We start from the raw sequence: 20,205 nt of genomic DNA, 5'->3' as shown, positions 1-20,205 counted from the left end.
GAAAGCTGGCAGAGGACTCTGATTTTCATCTCCGAACTCTCATCTCCAAGGGAGCTTCTCACATGTTCTGGAGGAGGTTGGAGACACTGATTCAGAATTGACCTTGTTGAAGACCTCAGTTGTGGAAGCAACTGTTCATAGCTGTTGCCAAAACCTTGTCCGTGCCTGTTATGATGGCAACCAAAGAACCTGTTGGTGAACACCAGCAGTGAGGGAGGCTGTCAAGCGGAAGAAGGAGAATCGGGGCACTCTTGATTCCGCTGATTGGCACAGACAAGTAAATAAGGTAGCAGCTTTGGCAGTGGCAGAAGCGAAATCCAGGGCATGTGAGGAGTCTGTAGAGTTAATGGAGACTGATTTTCAGGTGTCTTCAAAGATGTTCTGGAAAAGGCTCCAACAACTCAGAAGGGGGAGGAGGGACATTGCCCAAACTGTGCTCAATAAGGGTGATGAAGCTCTGAACTCAGCTGAGGATATTGTTGGGCACCAGAAGGAACACTTTGAGAAGCTCCTAAAGCCGAGGAACATGCCTTCTAGCCTGAAGGTTGAGCTGGAGACTTCCAGGGAGGCAGAATTCGTCTGTGGCCAAAGTCACTGATGTAGTGAAAAAGCTTCACAGTGACAAGGCACTAGAGTGGATGAGATTCGCCTGGAATTGCTGAAAGCTCTTGCATGGACCTCGGAAAGCTCTCAATTTACCAGCTGAACTACATCCCCACCCTGGTCACGGACACAAGCGGTTGAAATGAGGTTATGTCCTCTGTTATCTGGGAGAGTCTCAGAGTAGAGCCGCTGCTCCTTCTCATTGAGAGGAGCCAGCTGAGGTTGTTGGGGCGTCTGATAAGGATGTCCCCCCAGTTGCCTCCTGTTGGAGATGTACTGGGCACAGCCAGCTGGGAGGAGACCCCGAGGTAAACCTTGGACTTGCTGGAAGTATTATATCTCCTGGCTGGCCTGGGAGCGCCTTGGGATGCTGGAGACAGGGATGCCTGGGTTTCTGTGCTTCCCCCATTGCCACTGCAGGCCCTGAGCTGAATGAAGTGGATAAGAATATGAAAAAAGACGATTAGGCATTCCACAACATCTTCTGGGTGAAACTGGTTGTTAGGTAACATTAAGTAAAGTCCAGCGGTAAGATGAGGTAAGTTTGTGTTTTTTTTATTTCTCTTGGCTCTGATTTAAACTCCTGCAGCCGTGTTTGAATCAGCTGGAGATGTTTAATGATCTTTTTGGAGTCAGTTTAGGTTTTTGATTCTTTATTGTTGAGATTTTAATACAAAGTTGTTCTGGTGATTTTTTTTCAGGGTGAAGATCTGAAGGCCACTAGTGCCATGGAGATAACAGCTGCTTGAGACCTGGTTTATTAATTTCTAACTGGTTTTGATCAGAGGAGGATGGGTCTCCCCTTGTGAGTCTTGGTTCCTCCCAAGGTTTCTTCCTCCAGCTTTGAGGGAGTTTTTTCCTTGCCACTGTCGCCTTTGGCTTGCTCACTGGGGGGTTTTATCTTCTATGTTTTGTTTCTTTTTACTTTTTTCTATCTGTACTTTTATTTGTTCATTTTTTTAAACTGGTGTCTCTTTGAATGACCTTCAATCAAAGAACTGGTAAGTAATACTTTTTAAAGACATTTTTAAAAATCTGTATTGTATTCTGAAATATTTTATTAAGAAATAAAAATATATTAATATTAAGAAATAGCCAGTTGTTTATATTGTCAGGAAATTGAAAAGAGCCTGGTAAACTAATTACAGACCAGTGGGTCTAAAATGATCACTGATAGCAGCTGTATGGAGCTCATCATTTCTTCATTAATATTCTGTGTCTTTATTTTATGCCCTGTTATAAACAGGAGGACAGAGGTACATCTGGCAGCTGGTGTGAAAGATGAAGAACATAGCGAGAGAGAGAGAGAGACGCAGCAGAAAGATGATGGTGATCAGGTGATGGAGAGAGGTTGAGCAGGCGAGGATGGAAAGGGAAGGGTGAGGAAGGAGAAATTAGAGGAATTTGGTGTAAAGAAGAGAATAGTACAAATAAACAGTGAAAAGAAAAAACTACAAAGCCTTGTCATTACTGCACTCTGTGAGAAAGGTGGAAAGTGTCACAAGCTCCTCCAAAATCCTCTCTAACCATGTTTAGACACAGTGGTGCTCAGTTCTGGAGATCTATGAGAGTTCATATCCAACACATGGTTCTAATACTCTGATACCCCTGAAGGTCTTCATGACCTGTTTCTGGTGTGTTAGATTAGGACTGGAGATAAACTCATCAGGGTCAGGATTGGACACCCTTGTTCTAACAGCAACTTCTGTCTCAGGTAAACTGTTGTCATGAAGTCTGCTAAATGTCACTTATACCTCCACATTAATTATGGCCGTGTACGTTATGTGGTCTACATGTGTTTACAGTAGAAGTCTTAGTAAGTGTGTAGAATTTAGAATTAAGAAAAAGCACAGGCTTTCCTGAGGGTTGATTTATGTCTCCCTGTTTTCAGGAAACAGTGCCTTCATAAATGTTAGTCAGTTGTGCACGCTAGCTATTGTTTCTCCCATTCTGGTTCTGCCAATTAACCCACACGTTTGTAGCTCCTAGAAATGCTCCTGACACTCGGAGGGTACTTAACCCATGTCTCCAACAATACATGCGAAGCCAGCCCCCGCAAACATGCTGAACCGCAGCTCCACTGCACCAGCTAACAGAACTATGCCTGCCAACATCACTTAGGAGTGATAAGAGGAAAGAGCACGGCCAATTGTGCTCACGAGTCATAGTGAAAAGAACTGAATTCTAAAATAAGACCTGAAATCTAGACTGTTATTATGTGTGTAAATCGAAAACTCAAAAGGAGCATTAAAAAAAAAAAATCACTTTTTTCTCTTTTACTTTTTTTTTTTTACACTCTGTCCTTCTTCTACATAGCCTGGTGTGTGTGTGTGTGTGTGTTTGCATGTGGTTACATTTCAAGCACTGAAAACCTGTCAATTCAATTCAAATTTGGGGGGTAATATAGGGGGACAGGATCCAAAGTGTAGGCAAGGGCAACCGACCACAAATGGACTCGGATCAGCAGCAAGCAGACAGCAGAGGGCAGTTCAGCACACAGGGGAGAGAAAACAAAGGAGAAAATGATGATATGTTTAGGAGTTTGAATAGACTGATGTGCAGCCTGTAAAGGAAGTAGATTAGAGAGACTGCAGCACTGATCAGGGACCTGTGAACAGAGAGCTGTACAGTCCAAATGTGTTAGTATTCTTACAAGCTCCATCAGCAAGGATAACAGTACAGTGCATTAATGGATTATCTGAGTCCCGTATTGAGTATTGTGGGGCCAAAACATTTATTTTATAATCAATGCAGAATTTAACTGGTAACCAGTGCAGGGACGAGAGAATAGGACACAGCTTCTCTGTGTCATGTAAGGAGAGTACATTACGCAGATTGGCAATATTACGTAGGTGGAAGAAGGCCATTTTAACTATGTAACAGATGTGTGCATCAAATGAGAAGCCAGAGTCAAAACAACTCCTGGGTTTTTTACAGTGCTGCTGGTTATGACTGAGAATCCATTTAATTTTACAGTAATATTTGCAATTTTTGGATTTATTCATATTTGGATCAATTAGTAAAACCTATGTTTTTTTCTGGATTAAGCAAAAACAAGTTGTGAGCCATTCAGTTCTTGTCCAGTTTATGTCTGCTCCAACATTCCTGCACATTTTAGTCTCTGTCTTGTGGAAAGCTTTCTATCCTACCTGCAAATTAGGATGGATAAGTGAACAGATTTGCCAGTATTGCTCTGCATCACAGCTGATCAAGATGGAGAGAAGAGTCTCTGCTTAAAGGGGCTTGGAAATCACTTTTTAAGAGAAAGACGTTTGGGGAGATGATGAAGAGAACGATCTTTCAGAATTTGAAGATCACATTTTTGTTGATTCAGGAGGAGGATGCTGGTGCCCTCTCAGCCCAACCCTCAGAACAACCATCTGCAGAACCTGAAGTAGGTGTAAGATGCTGTGCATGTGGTGTACGTCTGTAGCAGCAGAAAGACTCAGTCTACCTGCATCAAGTGCAGGAAATACATCTGCAGCTCACACACAGTACAACTCTGCCCCTCATGTGTTCTGTAGGCTGGCATGAACTGACTGTGTGTTCAGTGAGGCTGATGTGCTGATGTGGCTCTATTGGGTTAAAAAGCCAGTAATGCAGAGTGTCCAACCAGACCTACAGACATTGGCCGAGTAACACAAACAGCACAAGACTTCAGTCCATTTTGTAGCATTTTGTACTTTTATACTTGAGTAAAAAAATGTAAATCGTACTTCAGCTTTATTAGGAGCACCTGTACACCACTTCCATCCTGCAGTGATCTACTCAGCCAGTAGGTGGCAGCAGTGCAATAATGCCCATCATGCCCCAGCGTCTGTTCAAAAGCTTGAGCAGCTAATGCTGTCAGACACTCAACAGACAAGGTAATGCAGCTCAGAGCTGTGTGTGCTTTAGTTAAGGCCTTTTATAAGCGGATAACTTACCAACACACACATGAGAACAGTAAAGAAAAGGCATCAGTAGCGTTAGCATAGGCTGTATTTCTGCTAGCTAGTGAAAGAGGCTCTGATAACACAAGCTTGTAAAATGAGCGTCGCGAGCTCGCCAATATAGCAGTAACCTCCTCATTAAAAAGCCTGGCTTCTCCAACTAACATGAGCTGATGATGCAAAGATGACATCACTATTTCACATGTAGTTTTATTCAGCAAAGAGAATAGTTCATACATGTGAGTGACAGCAATATTACTAGTATAATAATCTTCTTCTTATTATTAACTAGTAAAATGATTAGACAAGCAGAGGTAAAACTAGTCTAGAAACGCCCTGTATTGGATGATAACTATAAATAATACTACACTCCCATGAGGAGAACTTTGGAGATGATTTAATGAACACAGTGATGAAAAACCACAACTTTCTATAGGAATGTTATTAGTATTTATTTTAATATTAATGTTTTACTGAGGAAATAAACACTTGCTCAGAAAAGCCGCTTTTTAACTCTTAATTATCACAGATATCTAAAACATCTGCACAGAGCTGTATAGTTTTATATATTTTTAAATTATTTAATTTTTGTCACCTTGCAGTTACTTCTCTATCTAGATCAACATCATGAACCGAGCGGTGGAGCTTTTAAGGAGCAGACAGCAGCTGATCGAGTCTCAGACAGACGTGTTTCTGATGGAGGAGCTTCTTTAACCGCTCCGTTAGAAGAGATGACCGATCATCAGAGGAAGAAGGAAGAAGAAAGAGAGGAGAAAGCCCTTCTGTCTCCTAGCATGAGAACCTGAGGTGGCTTGTAATTAATGCTCACTCTTCTCTTCTCACATGTAGACTGAGTACAGCATTGGAAACTACCTCACTGCAATGTTCCAGTATATTGTGGAGCATCCCATTCTCCAGTTCCTCATCATGGTCATTGCTCTGGTTAACTGTGTCATCATCAGCGCCAAGACCATCTCAAGAATTGCCAAGGTGAGAACACTAAATCTTAACGCCACCAGATATTTTCAGACAGTCCGATCATGTTGCCTCTCCCACTGATTGACTAACTCTACAGCACAGCTCTGTGCTTCTATCAGTGTGTTTTGTAGGTGATGACGGGTGATGTTTCTGAGACTTTCAGAAACCCTGTATATTAAACTCCACTCTCTTTCTCACTGTAATTTCAGGACCATGAGACTGCATTCCTGATCTGGGAGCGGATCATCTTCACCGCTTTTATTTCAGAGATTGTTCTCAAATTGACCTGCGGTTTCAGTATTTTTTTGGTGGCATTGTTTTTTACAGTTTTCTCCTGGAACCTCCTCAAAATGTTTACTCCTATTAATCCATATTTTCCTTGTAGAAGGTTGCTGTGTCTCATCAAGTCTTATTTGATCTTTACTTCTTCTGTATCTGCAGAGTGGGTGGAATGTCCTGGATTTCTTGATCAATCTGGCTCTTAGATTGATCAAGGGTACAGATTCTTGCCCCCAAGCCAAAATAGGGTCATCAGGTGAGGAAAATTACAGTGACGTGTTCCCACATTTTAAGATCTCATCAGGTTTTTCATCTAGATCAATGGTCCTCATAAAGAAATGGACAAGAGGAGAGTGATGATGTATCTGTTTAGACCGAGTTTACAATTCTTAACTGTTCAATATTTGTGCTTCTTTCTTTTCTCCTTTTCCAGAATGCTGCGACTCTTTCGGCGTGTCAGGCTGTTTGCTTTCTTCTAGGGATTTTCCAGAGCACTCAACAGCATCTCCCGCTCCTTCTCTTGGGCATGGTGTAATGCTCTACGCTGTGTGTGAACAGCTTTGTCTTTAAATGTGCTCTAGATGTTTGGCCTGTGTGGAGTGATGCTGTTTGAGGATGATGTTCCATTTGCTTTTGGAGACTTCCCTACTTCAGTGTACGTCCATCTGTTTTGGCACGTTTGTATTTGGTGAAGAGTCATATTTTATAGCCGCTCTACTGACAGTTTTGTCTAATTTAATATTCTGTCCATTTCAGTGTGGATGAAGCTCTTCGCTATGCTGCATTGGTGTACTTCTTCATCTTCAGCTGTGGGTTCATCTTCCTGAACATTTTTAGTTCTGTGATTATCATGAATCAAGAACTAGCTGTGGAAGCAGATTCCACTAAGGTAAGCCTGCTTTACATCCTAGCTTCACCTCCTGAGAACAACAGTGTGCAAATACCCAGTTTAACCCCCTACTTAAAGATACGCAAGATGAACATATTAATATTGTCTGCATATAAGTCATTTTTCTTTCTCTATATTTATTCAAACTGAATTATTTTTGTCACAATAACAGTCAGAAGAAGATGAATCCCAGAAGGATCTGGTACATGTGGAGGAAATAGTCGCATAAACCAGCATGACCCAGCGCCAGACACAGTCTCATGACAGGTGTCTCACGAACCTGACTTTTGACAAAATCTGGTCCTGTTAAGTTTGGCCATTGACCGGAATGAGTTCCAGGAGATTCGCCAGAAGTTGATGAAGTATGGGTCAACAGCACAGCTAATAAACACCTTATTTTACTTTCAGTCTGTCAACGGCTATTATGAAAAGGTCCGCCTGGACCGTAGAATGATGCACTGCTCTGACTGTAAATGTGTTCATCCAGGATTGTGGATGAGGTCCGAAACCTGCCCATCAATAAAGAGCGGGAGCTCCAGGCCCAGACGGAGAAAGAGATGGCCACCACCTTGACGGACGACTTGTTGGGTGATGACATCGCCTCTGGCCATGATATTCTGTCTACTTTCATCGCTCTGGAAGAGGTGAAGAAATACTGTTACTTAGCACAAACACTTGAAGCACTGTAATCAGATGAGAAGTGTATCTTGTTCCTCTAGAAATAAGACTTCTATTTACTCTGAGCTTTCTTCTCTGTTTCAGGCCAACCTTCTGTTTTCTATCAACCTTTTATTTTATATTCCTGTTAAAAACAGAAGGACAGAGGTGGACATCTGGCAACTGGTCTAAAAGATGAATAGTGAGAGATAGATATAGAGATAGAGATGCAGCAGAAAGATGATGGAGAGAGGTTAAGCAGTCGAGGATGGAAAGAGAAGGGCGAGGAAGGAGAAATAGGTGGAATTTGACCTGATGGAAAGAAGATTGATGTTCAGATAAACAGTTAAAAGAAAAAAACTACACAACCTCGTCATTACTGCACTTTGTGACAACGCTGGGGTGTGTGGATATTGTAAGATTACTGTGGATATAAGTGTAAATATTGTTCAAAATAAATATATTTGATAACCGCCTTTTCTATCTTGTTTGCTTAATTTGGTATCAGCTAGCTAGCTGAGACTTTGTAAAACGCGTAGCTAGTCGCTAATAAGCTAGCATGTTAGCGAGCTAGCTGAATATTCAGAATTAACCAGCTAACGTTTTAAAGAGGGTCAAATATTGTGTTATGTGCTAAATATGAGATACATGGTCATAAATGTAATAAACTGCATTATGGACAGTTTACTTAGCTAGTGAAGTTATAATCAAACTCAAAAATACTGAATAACATGAAGTTACTTCAGAGAAGACGGCTATGAAGCTAGCACTAGCTAGCTAACTTACTGTTAGCTATGTTGATGGTTTCAGGGCAGCTTGGTGAAACTACTTACTGAAATGTATTATTAATAAGAAAATTAGGAGTGATATTTCATGAACTTGTCCCTCAGTAGATGATGAGTTAGCACTAATGTTATATTAATTGGGGTTTTGGGTGTTTTTTCATTCATTTAATGTAATGTTTAGCTTCTACAGTCTCCACTCACTCTGTGTAGGATTTGTACAGTAGGGGTTGGCTCTGTTCTCTTGTCTGCACTCATATTAACGGCCTGTGCTCCACCCATAACTTCATTACTTTAATGCTTTTTGTAGACCCACATGATATAAATTATGTAATTTACAAAAATCTAATTTATCCTGTGTGTTTTTTCTTTATTTTGGTTAGTTTGGAGGTGAGTGAGTGAGACTGTGGAATAGTTTAATTTTAAACTTATTATTAGCACTGCTGAGATAAATAATTATTAGCACTGCTGAGGTAAATTATTATTAGCACTGCTGAGGTAAATAATTATTAGCACTGCTGAGGTAAATTATTATTAGCACTGCTGAGATAAATAATTATTATCAATGCTGAGGTAAATAATTATTAGCACTGCTGAGGTAAATAATTATTAGCACTGCTGAGGTAAATAATTATTAGCACTGCTAAGGTAAATTATTAGCAATGCTGAGGTAAATAATTATTAGCACTGCTGAGGTAAATTATTATTAGCACTGCTAAGATAAATAATTATTATCAATGCTGAGGTAAATTATTATTAGCACTGCTGAGATAAATAATTATTAGCACTGCTGAGGTAAATAATTATTAGCAATGCTGAGGTAAATAATTATTAGCACTGCTGAGGTAAATAATTATTAGCACTGCTGAGGTAAATAATTATTAGCACTGCTAAGGTAAATTATTAGCAATGCTGAGGTAAATAATTATTAGCACTGCTGAGGTAAATTATTATGCAGACTCTGAGGTAAATTATTATTAGCAATATTGAGGTAAATTATTATTAGCAATGCTGAGATGGAATTATTATTAGCACTACTGAGAAATTATTATTAGCACTGCTGAGGTAAATTATTATTAGCACTACTGAGATAAATTATTATTAGCACTGCTGAGGTAAATAATTCTTAGCAATGCTGAGGTAAATAATTATGAACACTGCTGAGGTAAATAATTATTAGCAATGCTGAGGTAAATAATTATTAGCACTACTGAGATAAATTATTATTAGCACTGCTGAGGTAAATAATTATTAGCACTATTATGCAGACTCTGAGGTAAACTATTATTAGCAATGCTGAGATGAAATTACTATTAGCACTGCTGAGATGAAATTATTATTAGCAATGCTGAGATGGAATTATTATTAGCGCTGCTGAGGTAAATAATTATTAGCACTACTGAGAAAAATTATTATTAGCACTGCTGAGGTAAATAATTATTAGCACTACTGAGATAAATTATTATTAGCACTGCTGAGGTAAATTATTATTAGCACTACTGAGGTAAATTATTATTAGCAATGCTGAGATAAATTATTATTAGCACTGCTGAGGTAAATAATTATTAGCACTACTGAGATAAATTATTATTAGCACTGCTGAGGTAAATAATTATTAGCACTATTATGCAGACTCTGAGGTAAACTATTATTAGCAATGCTGAGATGAAATTACTATTAGCACTGCTGAGATGAAATTATTATTAGCAATGCTGAGATGGAATTATTATTAGCGCTGCTGAGGTAAATAATTATTAGCACTACTGAGATAAATTATTATTAGCACTACTGAGATAAATTATTATTAGCACTGCTGAGGTAAATTATTATTAGCAATGCTGAGATAAATTATTATTCGCACTGCTGAGGTAAATAATTATTAGCACTACTGAGATAAATTATTATTAGCACTGCTGAGGTAAATAATTATTAGCACTATTATGCAGACTCTGAGGTAAACTATTATTAGCACTGCTGAGATGAAATTATTATTAGCAATGCTGAGATGGAATTATTATTAGCGCTGCTGAGGTAAATAATTATTAGCACTACTGAGATAAATTATTATTAGCACTGCTGAGGTAAATTATTATTAGCACTACTGAGGTAAATTATTATTAGCAATGCTGAGATAAATTATTATTAGCACTGCTGAGGTAAATAATTATTAGCACTACTGAGGTAAATTATTATTAGCAATGCTGAGCTAAATAATTATTAGTACTGCTGAGTGCTGAGGTAAATAATTATTAGCAATATTGAGGTAAATTATTATTAGCACTGCTGAGGTAAATAATAATTAGCAATGCTGAGGTAAATTATTTTTAGCACTGCTGAGGTAAATAATTATTAGCACTACTGAGATAAATTATTATTAGCACTGCTGAGGTAAATAATTATTAGCACTATTATGCAGACTCTGAGGTAAACTATTATTAGCAATGCTGAGATGAAATTACTATTAGCACTGCTGAGATGAAATTATTATTAGCAATGCTGAGATGAAATTGTTATTAGGACTGCTGTGTGCTGAGGTAAAGTATTATTAGCAATGCTGAGGTAAATAATTATTAGTACTGCTGAGGTAAATTATTATGCAGACTCTGAGGTAAATAATTATTAGCACTGCTGAGGTAAATAATTATTAGCACTGCTGAGGTAAATTATTATTAGCACTGCTGAGGTAAATTATTATGCAGACTCTGAGGTAAATTATTATTAGCACTGCTGAGATGAAATTATTATTAGCACTGCTGAGGTAAATTATTATTAGCACTGCTGAGGTAAATAATTATTAGCACTGCTGAGGTAAATTATTATTAGCACTGCTGAGGTAAATAATTATTAGCACTGCTGAGGTAAATTATTATTAGCAATGCTGAGGTAAATAATTCTTAGAACTGCTGAGTGCTGAGGTAAATAATTATTAGCAATGCTGAGGTAAATAATTATTAGTACTGCTGAGGTAAATTATTATGCAGACTCTGAGGTAAATAATTATTAGCACTGCTGAGGTAAATTATTATTAGCAATGCTGAGGTAAATAATTATTAGAACTGCTGAGTGCTGAGGTAAATAATTATTAGCAATGCTGAGGTAAATAATTATTAGTACTGCTGAGGTAAATTATTATGCAGACTCTGAGGTAAATAATTATTAGCACTGCTGAGGTAAATAATTATTAGCACTGCTGAGGTAAATTATTATTAGCACTGCTGAGGTAAATAATTATTAGTACTGCTGAGGTAAATTATTATGCAGACTCTGAGGTAAATTATTATTAGCACTGCTGAGATGAAATTATTATTAGCACTGCTGAGGTAAATTATTATTAGCACTGCTGAGGTAAATAATTATTAGCACTGTTGAGGTAAATAATTATTAGCACTGCTGAGGTAAATTATTATTAGCACTGCTGAGGTAAATAATTATTAGCACTGCTGAGGTAAATTATTATTAGCACTACTGAGGTAAATTATTATTAGCAATGCTGAGGTAAATAATTATTAGCACTGCTGAGGTAAATAATTATTAGAACTGATGAGTGCTGAGGTAAATAATTATTAGCAATGCTGAGGTAAATAATTATTAGTACTGCTGAGGTAAATTATTATGCAGACTCTGAGGTAAATAATTATTAGCGCTGCTGAGGTAAATAATTATTAGTTGTGTTGACGTAAATTATTATGCAGACTCTGAGGTAAATTATTATGCATACTCTGAGGTAAACTATTATTAGCAATGCTGAGATGAAATTACTATTTGCACTGCTGAGGTAAATTATTATTAGCACTGCTGAGATGAAATTATTATTAGCAATGCTGAGATGAAATTATTATTAGGACTGCTGTGTGCTGAGGTAAATTATTATTAGCACTGCTGAGATTAAATTATTATTAGCACTTGCCGAGTGCTGAGGTAAATTTTTATTAGCACTGCTGAGTGCTGAGTTTAATAATTATTAGCAGTGCTGAGGTAAATTACTATTAGCAATGCTGAGGTAAATAATTATTTGCTCTGCTGAGGTAAATTATTATTAGCAATGCTGAGGTAAATAATTATTAGCAATGCTGAGGTAAATAATTATTAGCACTGCTGAGGTAAATATTTATTAGCACTGCTAAGGTAAATAATTATTAGCACTGCTGAGGTAAATAATTATTAGCAATGCTAAGGTAAATAATTATTAGCACTGCTGAGGTAAATAATTATTAGCACTGCTGAGGTAAATAATTATTAGCACTGCTAAGGTAAATAATTATTAGCACTGCTGAGGTAAATAATTATTAGCAATGCTAAGGTAAATAATTATTAGCACTGCTGAGGTAAGTTATTATTAGCATTTACACTGCCCGCTGCGTCCGCAAAGCAACCACCATTGTGGATGACCCCACCCACCCTTCACACAGACTGTTCTCCCTCCTGCCATCAGGAAGAAGGTACCGCAGCATCAGGTCCAACACGACCAGACTCTGCAATAACTTCTTCCCCCAAGCCATCAGACTGAAAGTAGGGTGTCGGATTAAAAAAAACTAGCTTTCTACAAAACCACCTTCTCCAGTTTTAACTGGATGCACAAGAAAATAGAAATGAAGCTCCAGTCACTGGTTAATCAGTATTCCTCCCTACAAATGAAGACACCATGAAGACTAAAGAAAGAACACTCCACACAGCTCTGAGAAATGGTTATTGGTGAGTGTGAGTCAGGGAATGGAGACAAAACAATTTCCAAGTCACTGAACTTCACCTGGAGTTCTGTTAAATCCATCATTCAGAAATGGAATATGACACATGTGTAAATCTGCCTAGAGCCGGCCAGTCATAGGTGTCTTGGTGGCCTTCCTCTCTAGCCTCCTTCTTGCACGGTCACTCAGTTTGTGAGGACAGCCCTGCTCTAGAAAGATTTACGTGTGCCATATTCCTTCCATTTCTAAATTTAATTTAATTTCTTTTGTAAATTATTGTGACAAAAAAAATAAAATGATGTTGACCATGAAAGCAATAAAAGGGGAAACCATCCAATGGGCTGAATACTTTCATAGGCGCTGTAGGTCGTATATCACCTCCACATAAATAAGGGCACTATAGACTACTGTACTGTAAATCATCTGCAAACTGGTAAATCTGGTCTCTTCATTTCACTGTGATATAGAGAGACTATTCTCACAGGTCTCAGGTCAGTACCAGTAATTACCATTCACAGTTTCTCACTTCCTGTTCTGTTTGAGTATTTAAGCTTCATCCAAAACTCTTTTCTAACATCCAGCAAAACAAACGCTGATCTTACATTCAAGTTTTTCTTTGATCTCTGTTTATGCTTTATGAAACTTTGTGTAATTAAATCTGACATATGAAAATATTTAAACCTGCACAAGCCTTCATTTTCTATCTTTCCTCTTTCTTAGAGTGTCAGAACTGTCTGTATTTAAATGTAAAGGTAAATATTCAGCAGTTCCTGATTGTCACTCTCCGGCCTACCTGTGATTAGTAGCTTAGTGTGTTAAAATTATTACCTGTCCACATCTTAACTCATTGAATTTATGCAGTATAACAAATATTAAATATTATTTTATTATTAAATAAGCAGGCATTAAATGTGGTATTCACTTTAATGTGGCTACAATGTAAGTTTCAGTCTTTACCAAAAACCTGCAGATCAGTGCCCTCTACTGGTCACGTGTCCGACATTCTTGATGAATTTAAAATTTTCAATAAATATTTCTTTATTATTTAATAAACGTCCCTTACCCCATAAGCAGTCAATCCCCCAGACATGTTTGATATCTGAAGGTGCTTATTATGAGGGGAATATAATGATAAAAATGTATAAATGTGAAATCTAAATATAAATTTTGTAACTTTTGTTGATGTAAATTCCCAATATAAAATATGATAAAAATATCAGTGTGTTTGATGTGGAACAGACTGTAACATATCTTATATTTATAAAACAATGAAATCTTTAGTTTATGGATTTTCTTCTTTTTCATTTTTAAACACATCGTTGATGAAATTTTTCTTTAGACAAGTTTTTTTTTAAAGAAGCTGCAGAAAGGTTTATTTACTTATTTGCAAGCTCTGTATTTCCTTCAGGTAATGCTAATCTGTAATATCACAATACGGGTAGTGTATCGAACACAACCTAAACCTTTATATTTCATCAATATTCATTATTTTTTCTTTAAAGTGGAGCTAAATTGTTAACTGTTAACACAAATTCAGAATGACTTCAGTGAAACACTTCCAGCAATAAAGGGGTTGGTTTTATCAACCGGAAGTTGATCCTCCATGTTTACAGTTGTCAGTGAACCGCCTATAAATATAAGTATATCTATAAAAAAATATTCTGTTCTAATAATTCTAATATTTTAATCTTCATTTTTATTGATCAGTGACCACTAGATAATATCATATATGAATATTCTGTCCATTTACAATCACTTAGTATTCAGATCAACGACATGTGATCAGTCCTCGTGACCCAACTAGACTAGCATATGCGCTAACTAGCAGATGCGCTTGTCGGCTGGGTGACGTTTGATGGTGGAACGTTTATGACGTCATAGAGTGAGAGAGATTCCATGGTAACGAACAGAGCGGCGGAGCTTTTAAGGAGCAGACAGCAGCTGATCGAGTCTCAGAAGAGATGAGCGATCGCCAAAAGAAGAAGAAGAAGGAGGAAGTAAGAGAGGAGAAAGCCCTTCTGTCTCCCAGCAGACAGAACCAGAAGCACCTCGCCATGCTCAAGGTGGACCAGGTTCTTTTTTACCTGTTCTCTTAAACTTCTCCATTTACCTGTTTTTTCAGGTTCTTTCCAGAGCTTTTGGTAAATACATTTTGTGTAAGATGTGTGTATGGATATAGAGTCTAAATGAATGTCTGTCTTTTTGGGGGCAGAAAACATCTAAAACCTCTTTGGAACCACAGTCCGTGATGGAGGAAGTGGAGGAACCAGGAGAGGGCTTCATGGAGCTGCTCCACGAAAATGTAAGAAAGACAAAGGAGTTTCACTTCAGTAATGAACTATAAGGAGTCACTGGGTTTAATCCATCATGTCCTGAGTTGTGGAATTGCTCTACTATAAATCCTAAGACCTTTATAAGACCAGCTTTGGCTCTTCACTGGGCCTTTGAGTCCTGACCAAAAGTTCTGAGATGTTAATAATTCTCACTCTTCTCTTCTCACATGTAGACGGAGTACAACATTGGAAACTACATCTCTGCAATGTTCCAGTATATTGTGGAGCACCCAATTGTCCAGTTCCTCATCCTGGTCATTGCACTCCTCAACTGCATCATCATCAGCGTCCAGACCAACTCGAGGATTGCCAAGGTGAGAACCCAAAATCTTGATGTCACCAGATATTTTCAGACAGTTCGATCATGTTCCCTCTCCCACTGACTGACTAACCCTACAGTACAGTTCTGTGCTTCTGTCAGTGTGTTTTGTAGGACAGGTGATGTTTCTGGTACTTGTGTTTGAGTGTACTTTCAGAAACCCTGTATATTAAACTCCACTCTCTTTCTGACTGTAATTTCAGGACCATGAGACTGCATTCCTGATCTGGGAGTGGATCATCTTCACCGCTTTCATTTCAGAGATTGTTCTCAAGTTCACCTACGGTTTCAGGATTTTCTGGATGGTACTGTTTTTTTTCTCAAAATGTTTACTTCTATTAATCCATATTTTCCTTGTAGAAGGTTGCTGTGTCTCATCAAGTCTTATTTGATCATTATTTCTTCTGTATCTGCAGAGTGGGTGGAATGTCCTGGATTTCTTGGTCAGTCTGGGTCTGATGGTGGGGTACAGATTCTTGCCCCCAAGCCAAAATAGGATCATCAGGTGAGGAAAATTACAGTGACGTGTTCCCACATTTTAAAACTCCTCAGGTTTTTCATCTAGATCAGTGTTCCTCATAAAAGGATGGAAAAGAGGAGAGTGATGGTGTATCTGTTCAGACTGAGCTCACAGTTTGTAACTGTTCAATATTTGTGCTTCTTTCTTTTCTCCTTTTCCAGAACGCTGCAACTCTTTCGGAGTGTAAGGCTGTTTGCTTTTTCCGAGGGATTTTCCAGAGCACTCAACAGCATCGCCCGTTCCATGTCTGCACTGCTGAACATCTTCATCCTCATCATGTGCTTCATGGTGGTATGTGCTCTTCCACAATTCGTATTTGTATGATAAAATCTCAGAAACGATCCAAAAGATAAGGTCTCTGTACTTGTGTTTTGTTCATGGTGAAATGCTGTACGCTGTGTCTGAAATGCTCTGTTATTGATTGTGCTCTAGATGTTTGGCCTGTGTGGAGTGATGCTGTTTGGGGATGAAGTTCCATCGGCTTTTGGAGACTTCCCTACAGCCCTGTACACTCTGTTCATCTGCATCACCCAGAATGGCTGGTTTAAAATCTACTATGGATTTAAGGGGTAAGCAGCTCTTGTCTGGATCTCTGACTATAACTAAATAAGTAAAAGTGTCAGTTCTGAAACACAACACTAGGTGAACATATGCGAGTGCAGTAAACTTCAGTGTACGTCCATCTGTTTTGGCACGTTTGTATTTGGTGAAGATTCATATTTTATAGCCACTCTACTGACAGTTTTGTCTAATTTAATATTCTGTCCATTTCAGTGTGGATGAAGCACTTCGCTATGCTGCGTTGGTGTACTTCTTCATCTTCATCTTCAGCTGTGGGTTCATCTTCCTTAACTTTTTTAGTTCTGTGATTATCACCAATCAAGAACTAGCTGTGGAAACGGATTCCACTAAGGTAAGCCTGCTTTACATCCTAGCTTCACCTCCTGAGAACAACAGCGTGCAAATACCCAGTTTAACCCCCTACTCTACCTGAACATATTAATATTGTCTGCATGTAAGTCATGATTTTCCTCTTATTTTATTCCAACTAAAACTTTTGTCTTAATAACAGTCAGAAGAAGATGAATCCCAGAAGGATCTGGTACATGTGGATGAAGTGGTCGCAAAAACCAGCATGACCCAGCGCCAGACACCGTGGCACGACAGCTGCCTGACGAACCTGACTCTGGAGAACTTTGAGAATCTCGTCCTGTTAAGAGAAGCCATCGACAGGAATGAGAAAGAGTTCCAGGAGATTCGTCAGAAGTTGATAAAGTAAGGTTCAACAGCACAGCTGATAAACACCTTATTTTACTTTCAGTCTGTCAACGGCTATTATGAAAAGGTCCGCCTGGACCGTAGAATGATGAACTGCTCTGACTGTAAATGTGTTCATCCAGGATTGTGGAAGAGGTCCGAAACCTGCCCGTCAATAAAGAGCGGGAGCTCCAGGCCCAGAGGGAAAAAGAGATGGCTACCACCTTGACGGACAACTTGTTGGGTGATGACATCGCCTCTGGCCAGGCTGGAGATATTCTGTCCACTTTCATCGCTCTGGAAGAGGTGAAGAAATACTGTTACTGAGCACAAACACTTGAAGCACCGTAATCAGATGAGAAGTGTATCTTGTTCCTCTAGAAATAAGACTTCTATTTACTCTGAGCTTTCTTCTCTGTTTCAGGCCAACCTTCTGGATTCACGGACAACAACTGACGTGTTTGGTGAAGGTTTGGTGCAGGAAGGGATTCGCAGGCTGGCCAGAGAAGCTGTGACCGATTCCCTGTTGCGCAGCAAGTCTTCAGTAATGTCCGTGACCCATAGTAATTAAGTCATGCTGAAGCATTGACTATTGATCCTTGGTGGGATGTTATTGGACTTCTGTGCTAGTCACAGTTTGTCCATAACAAACAGCACGTTCAAACACAAGGTTGCTTATAAGTGTACTTGGTACAAGAGCACCTTGGGTCAGAGGTAAGTTACCGACATTGAGGTCTTGTCGTCTGACCTGTGGCTGCGTGTTTCGGATGCATTGGTAAAGAGAGGTGCTGAGCTGTGAGCTGATCACCATCTGATGAGTTGAATCAGGTGGCAGCTAAACCTGCCAGACAAACCTGACAGGCCCAAACGAGTAGTCTGTGTCTGCCAGGGAAAGCTGGCAGAGGACTCTGATTTTCATCTCCGAACTCTCATCTCCAAGGGAGCTTCTCACATGTTCTGGAGGAGGTTGGAGACACTGATTCAGAATTGACCTTGTTGAAGACCTCAGTTGTGGAAGCAACTGTTCATAGCTGTTGCCAAAACCTTGTCCGTGCCTGTTATGATGGCAACCAAAGAACCTGTTGGTGAACACCAGCAGTGAGGGAGGCTGTCAAGCGGAAGAAGGAGAATCGGGGCACTCTTGATTCCGCTGATTGGCACAGACAAGTAAATAAGGTAGCAGCTTTGGCAGTGGCAGAAGCGAAATCCAGGGCATGTGAGGAGTCTGTAGAGTTAATGGAGACTGATTTTCAGGTGTCTTCAAAGATGTTCTGGAAAAGGCTCCAACAACTCAGAAGGGGGAGGAGGGACATTGCCCAAACTGTGCTCAATAAGGGTGATGAAGCTCTGAACTCAGCTGAGGATATTGTTGGGCACCAGAAGGAACACTTTGAGAAGCTCCTAAAGCCGAGGAACATGCCTTCTAGCCTGAAGGTTGAGCTGGAGACTTCCAGGGAGGCAGAATTCGTCTGTGGCCAAAGTCACTGATGTAGTGAAAAAGCTTCACAGTGACAAGGCACTAGAGTGGATGAGATTCGCCTGGAATTGCTGAAAGCTCTTGCATGGACCTCGGAAAGCTCTCAATTTACCAGCTGAACTACATCCCCACCCTGGTCACGGACACAAGCGGTTGAAATGAGGTTATGTCCTCTGTTATCTGGGAGAGTCTCAGAGTAGAGCCGCTGCTCCTTCTCATTGAGAGGAGCCAGCTGAGGTTGTTGGGGCGTCTGATAAGGATGTCCCCCCAGTTGCCTCCTGTTGGAGATGTACTGGGCACAGCCAGCTGGGAGGAGACCCCGAGGTAAACCTTGGACTTGCTGGAAGTATTATATCTCCTGGCTGGCCTGGGAGCGCCTTGGGATGCTGGAGACAGGGATGCCTGGGTTTCTGTGCTTCCCCCATTGCCACTGCAGGCCCTGAGCTGAATGAAGTGGATAAGAATATGAAAAAAGACGATTAGGCATTCCACAACATCTTCTGGGTGAAACTGGTTGTTAGGTAACATTAAGTAAAGTCCAGCGGTAAGATGAGGTAAGTTTGTGTTTTTTTTATTTCTCTTGGCTCTGATTTAAACTCCTGCAGCCGTGTTTGAATCAGCTGGAGATGTTTAATGATCTTTTTGGAGTCAGTTTAGGTTTTTGATTCTTTATTGTTGAGATTTTAATACAAAGTTGTTCTGGTGATTTTTTTTCAGGGTGAAGATCTGAAGGCCACTAGTGCCATGGAGATAACAGCTGCTTGAGACCTGGTTTATTAATTTCTAACTGGTTTTGATCAGAGGAGGATGGGTCTCCCCTTGTGAGTCTTGGTTCCTCCCAAGGTTTCTTCCTCCAGCTTTGAGGGAGTTTTTTCCTTGCCACTGTCGCCTTTGGCTTGCTCACTGGGGGGTTTTATCTTCTATGTTTTGTTTCTTTTTACTTTTTTCTATCTGTACTTTTATTTGTTCATTTTTTTAAACTGGTGTCTCTTTGAATGACCTTCAATCAAAGAACTGGTAAGTAATACTTTTTAAAGACATTTTTAAAAATCTGTATTGTATTCTGAAATATTTTATTAAGAAATAAAAATATATTAATATTAAGAAATAGCCAGTTGTTTATATTGTCAGGAAATTGAAAAGAGCCTGGTAAACTAATTACAGACCAGTGGGTCTAAAATGATCACTGATAGCAGCTGTATGGAGCTCATCATTTCTTCATTAATATTCTGTGTCTTTATTTTATGCCCTGTTATAAACAGGAGGACAGAGGTACATCTGGCAGCTGGTGTGAAAGATGAAGAACATAGCGAGAGAGAGAGAGAGACGCAGCAGAAAGATGATGGTGATCAGGTGATGGAGAGAGGTTGAGCAGGCGAGGATGGAAAGGGAAGGGTGAGGAAGGAGAAATTAGAGGAATTTGGTGTAAAGAAGAGAATAGTACAAATAAACAGTGAAAAGAAAAAACTACAAAGCCTTGTCATTACTGCACTC

General features: G+C 39.2%; 1 protein-coding gene across 1 annotated transcript; it reads left to right on the top strand.

Annotated features, from left to right (window-relative positions):
• The first annotated feature begins 376 nt into the window (after positions 1-376).
• Positions 377-17,805, top strand: LOC140561383 (cation channel sperm-associated protein 4-like). The gene is made up of 18 exons (XM_072686564.1): positions 377-577; positions 775-911; positions 1,850-1,859; positions 5,385-5,525; positions 6,374-6,447; positions 6,993-7,043; positions 7,169-7,325; positions 14,716-14,877; positions 15,048-15,107; positions 15,312-15,452; positions 15,661-15,762; positions 15,874-15,962; positions 16,139-16,268; positions 16,410-16,546; positions 16,752-16,890; positions 17,050-17,252; positions 17,378-17,540; positions 17,659-17,805. The coding sequence occupies exons 1-18, from the start codon at positions 377-379 to the stop codon at positions 17,803-17,805; spliced, it is 2,244 nt and encodes a 747-aa protein (XP_072542665.1).
• The last annotated feature ends 2,400 nt before the right edge of the window (positions 17,806-20,205 follow it).

The sequence above is a fragment of the Salminus brasiliensis genome, chromosome 8 (assembly GCF_030463535.1).
Source record: "Salminus brasiliensis chromosome 8, fSalBra1.hap2, whole genome shotgun sequence".
NCBI classification, from domain to species: Eukaryota; Metazoa; Chordata; class Actinopteri; order Characiformes; family Bryconidae; genus Salminus; species Salminus brasiliensis.
Note: the sequence above shows the minus strand (reverse complement) of the source record. Positions and strands in the feature narration are given on the sequence as shown.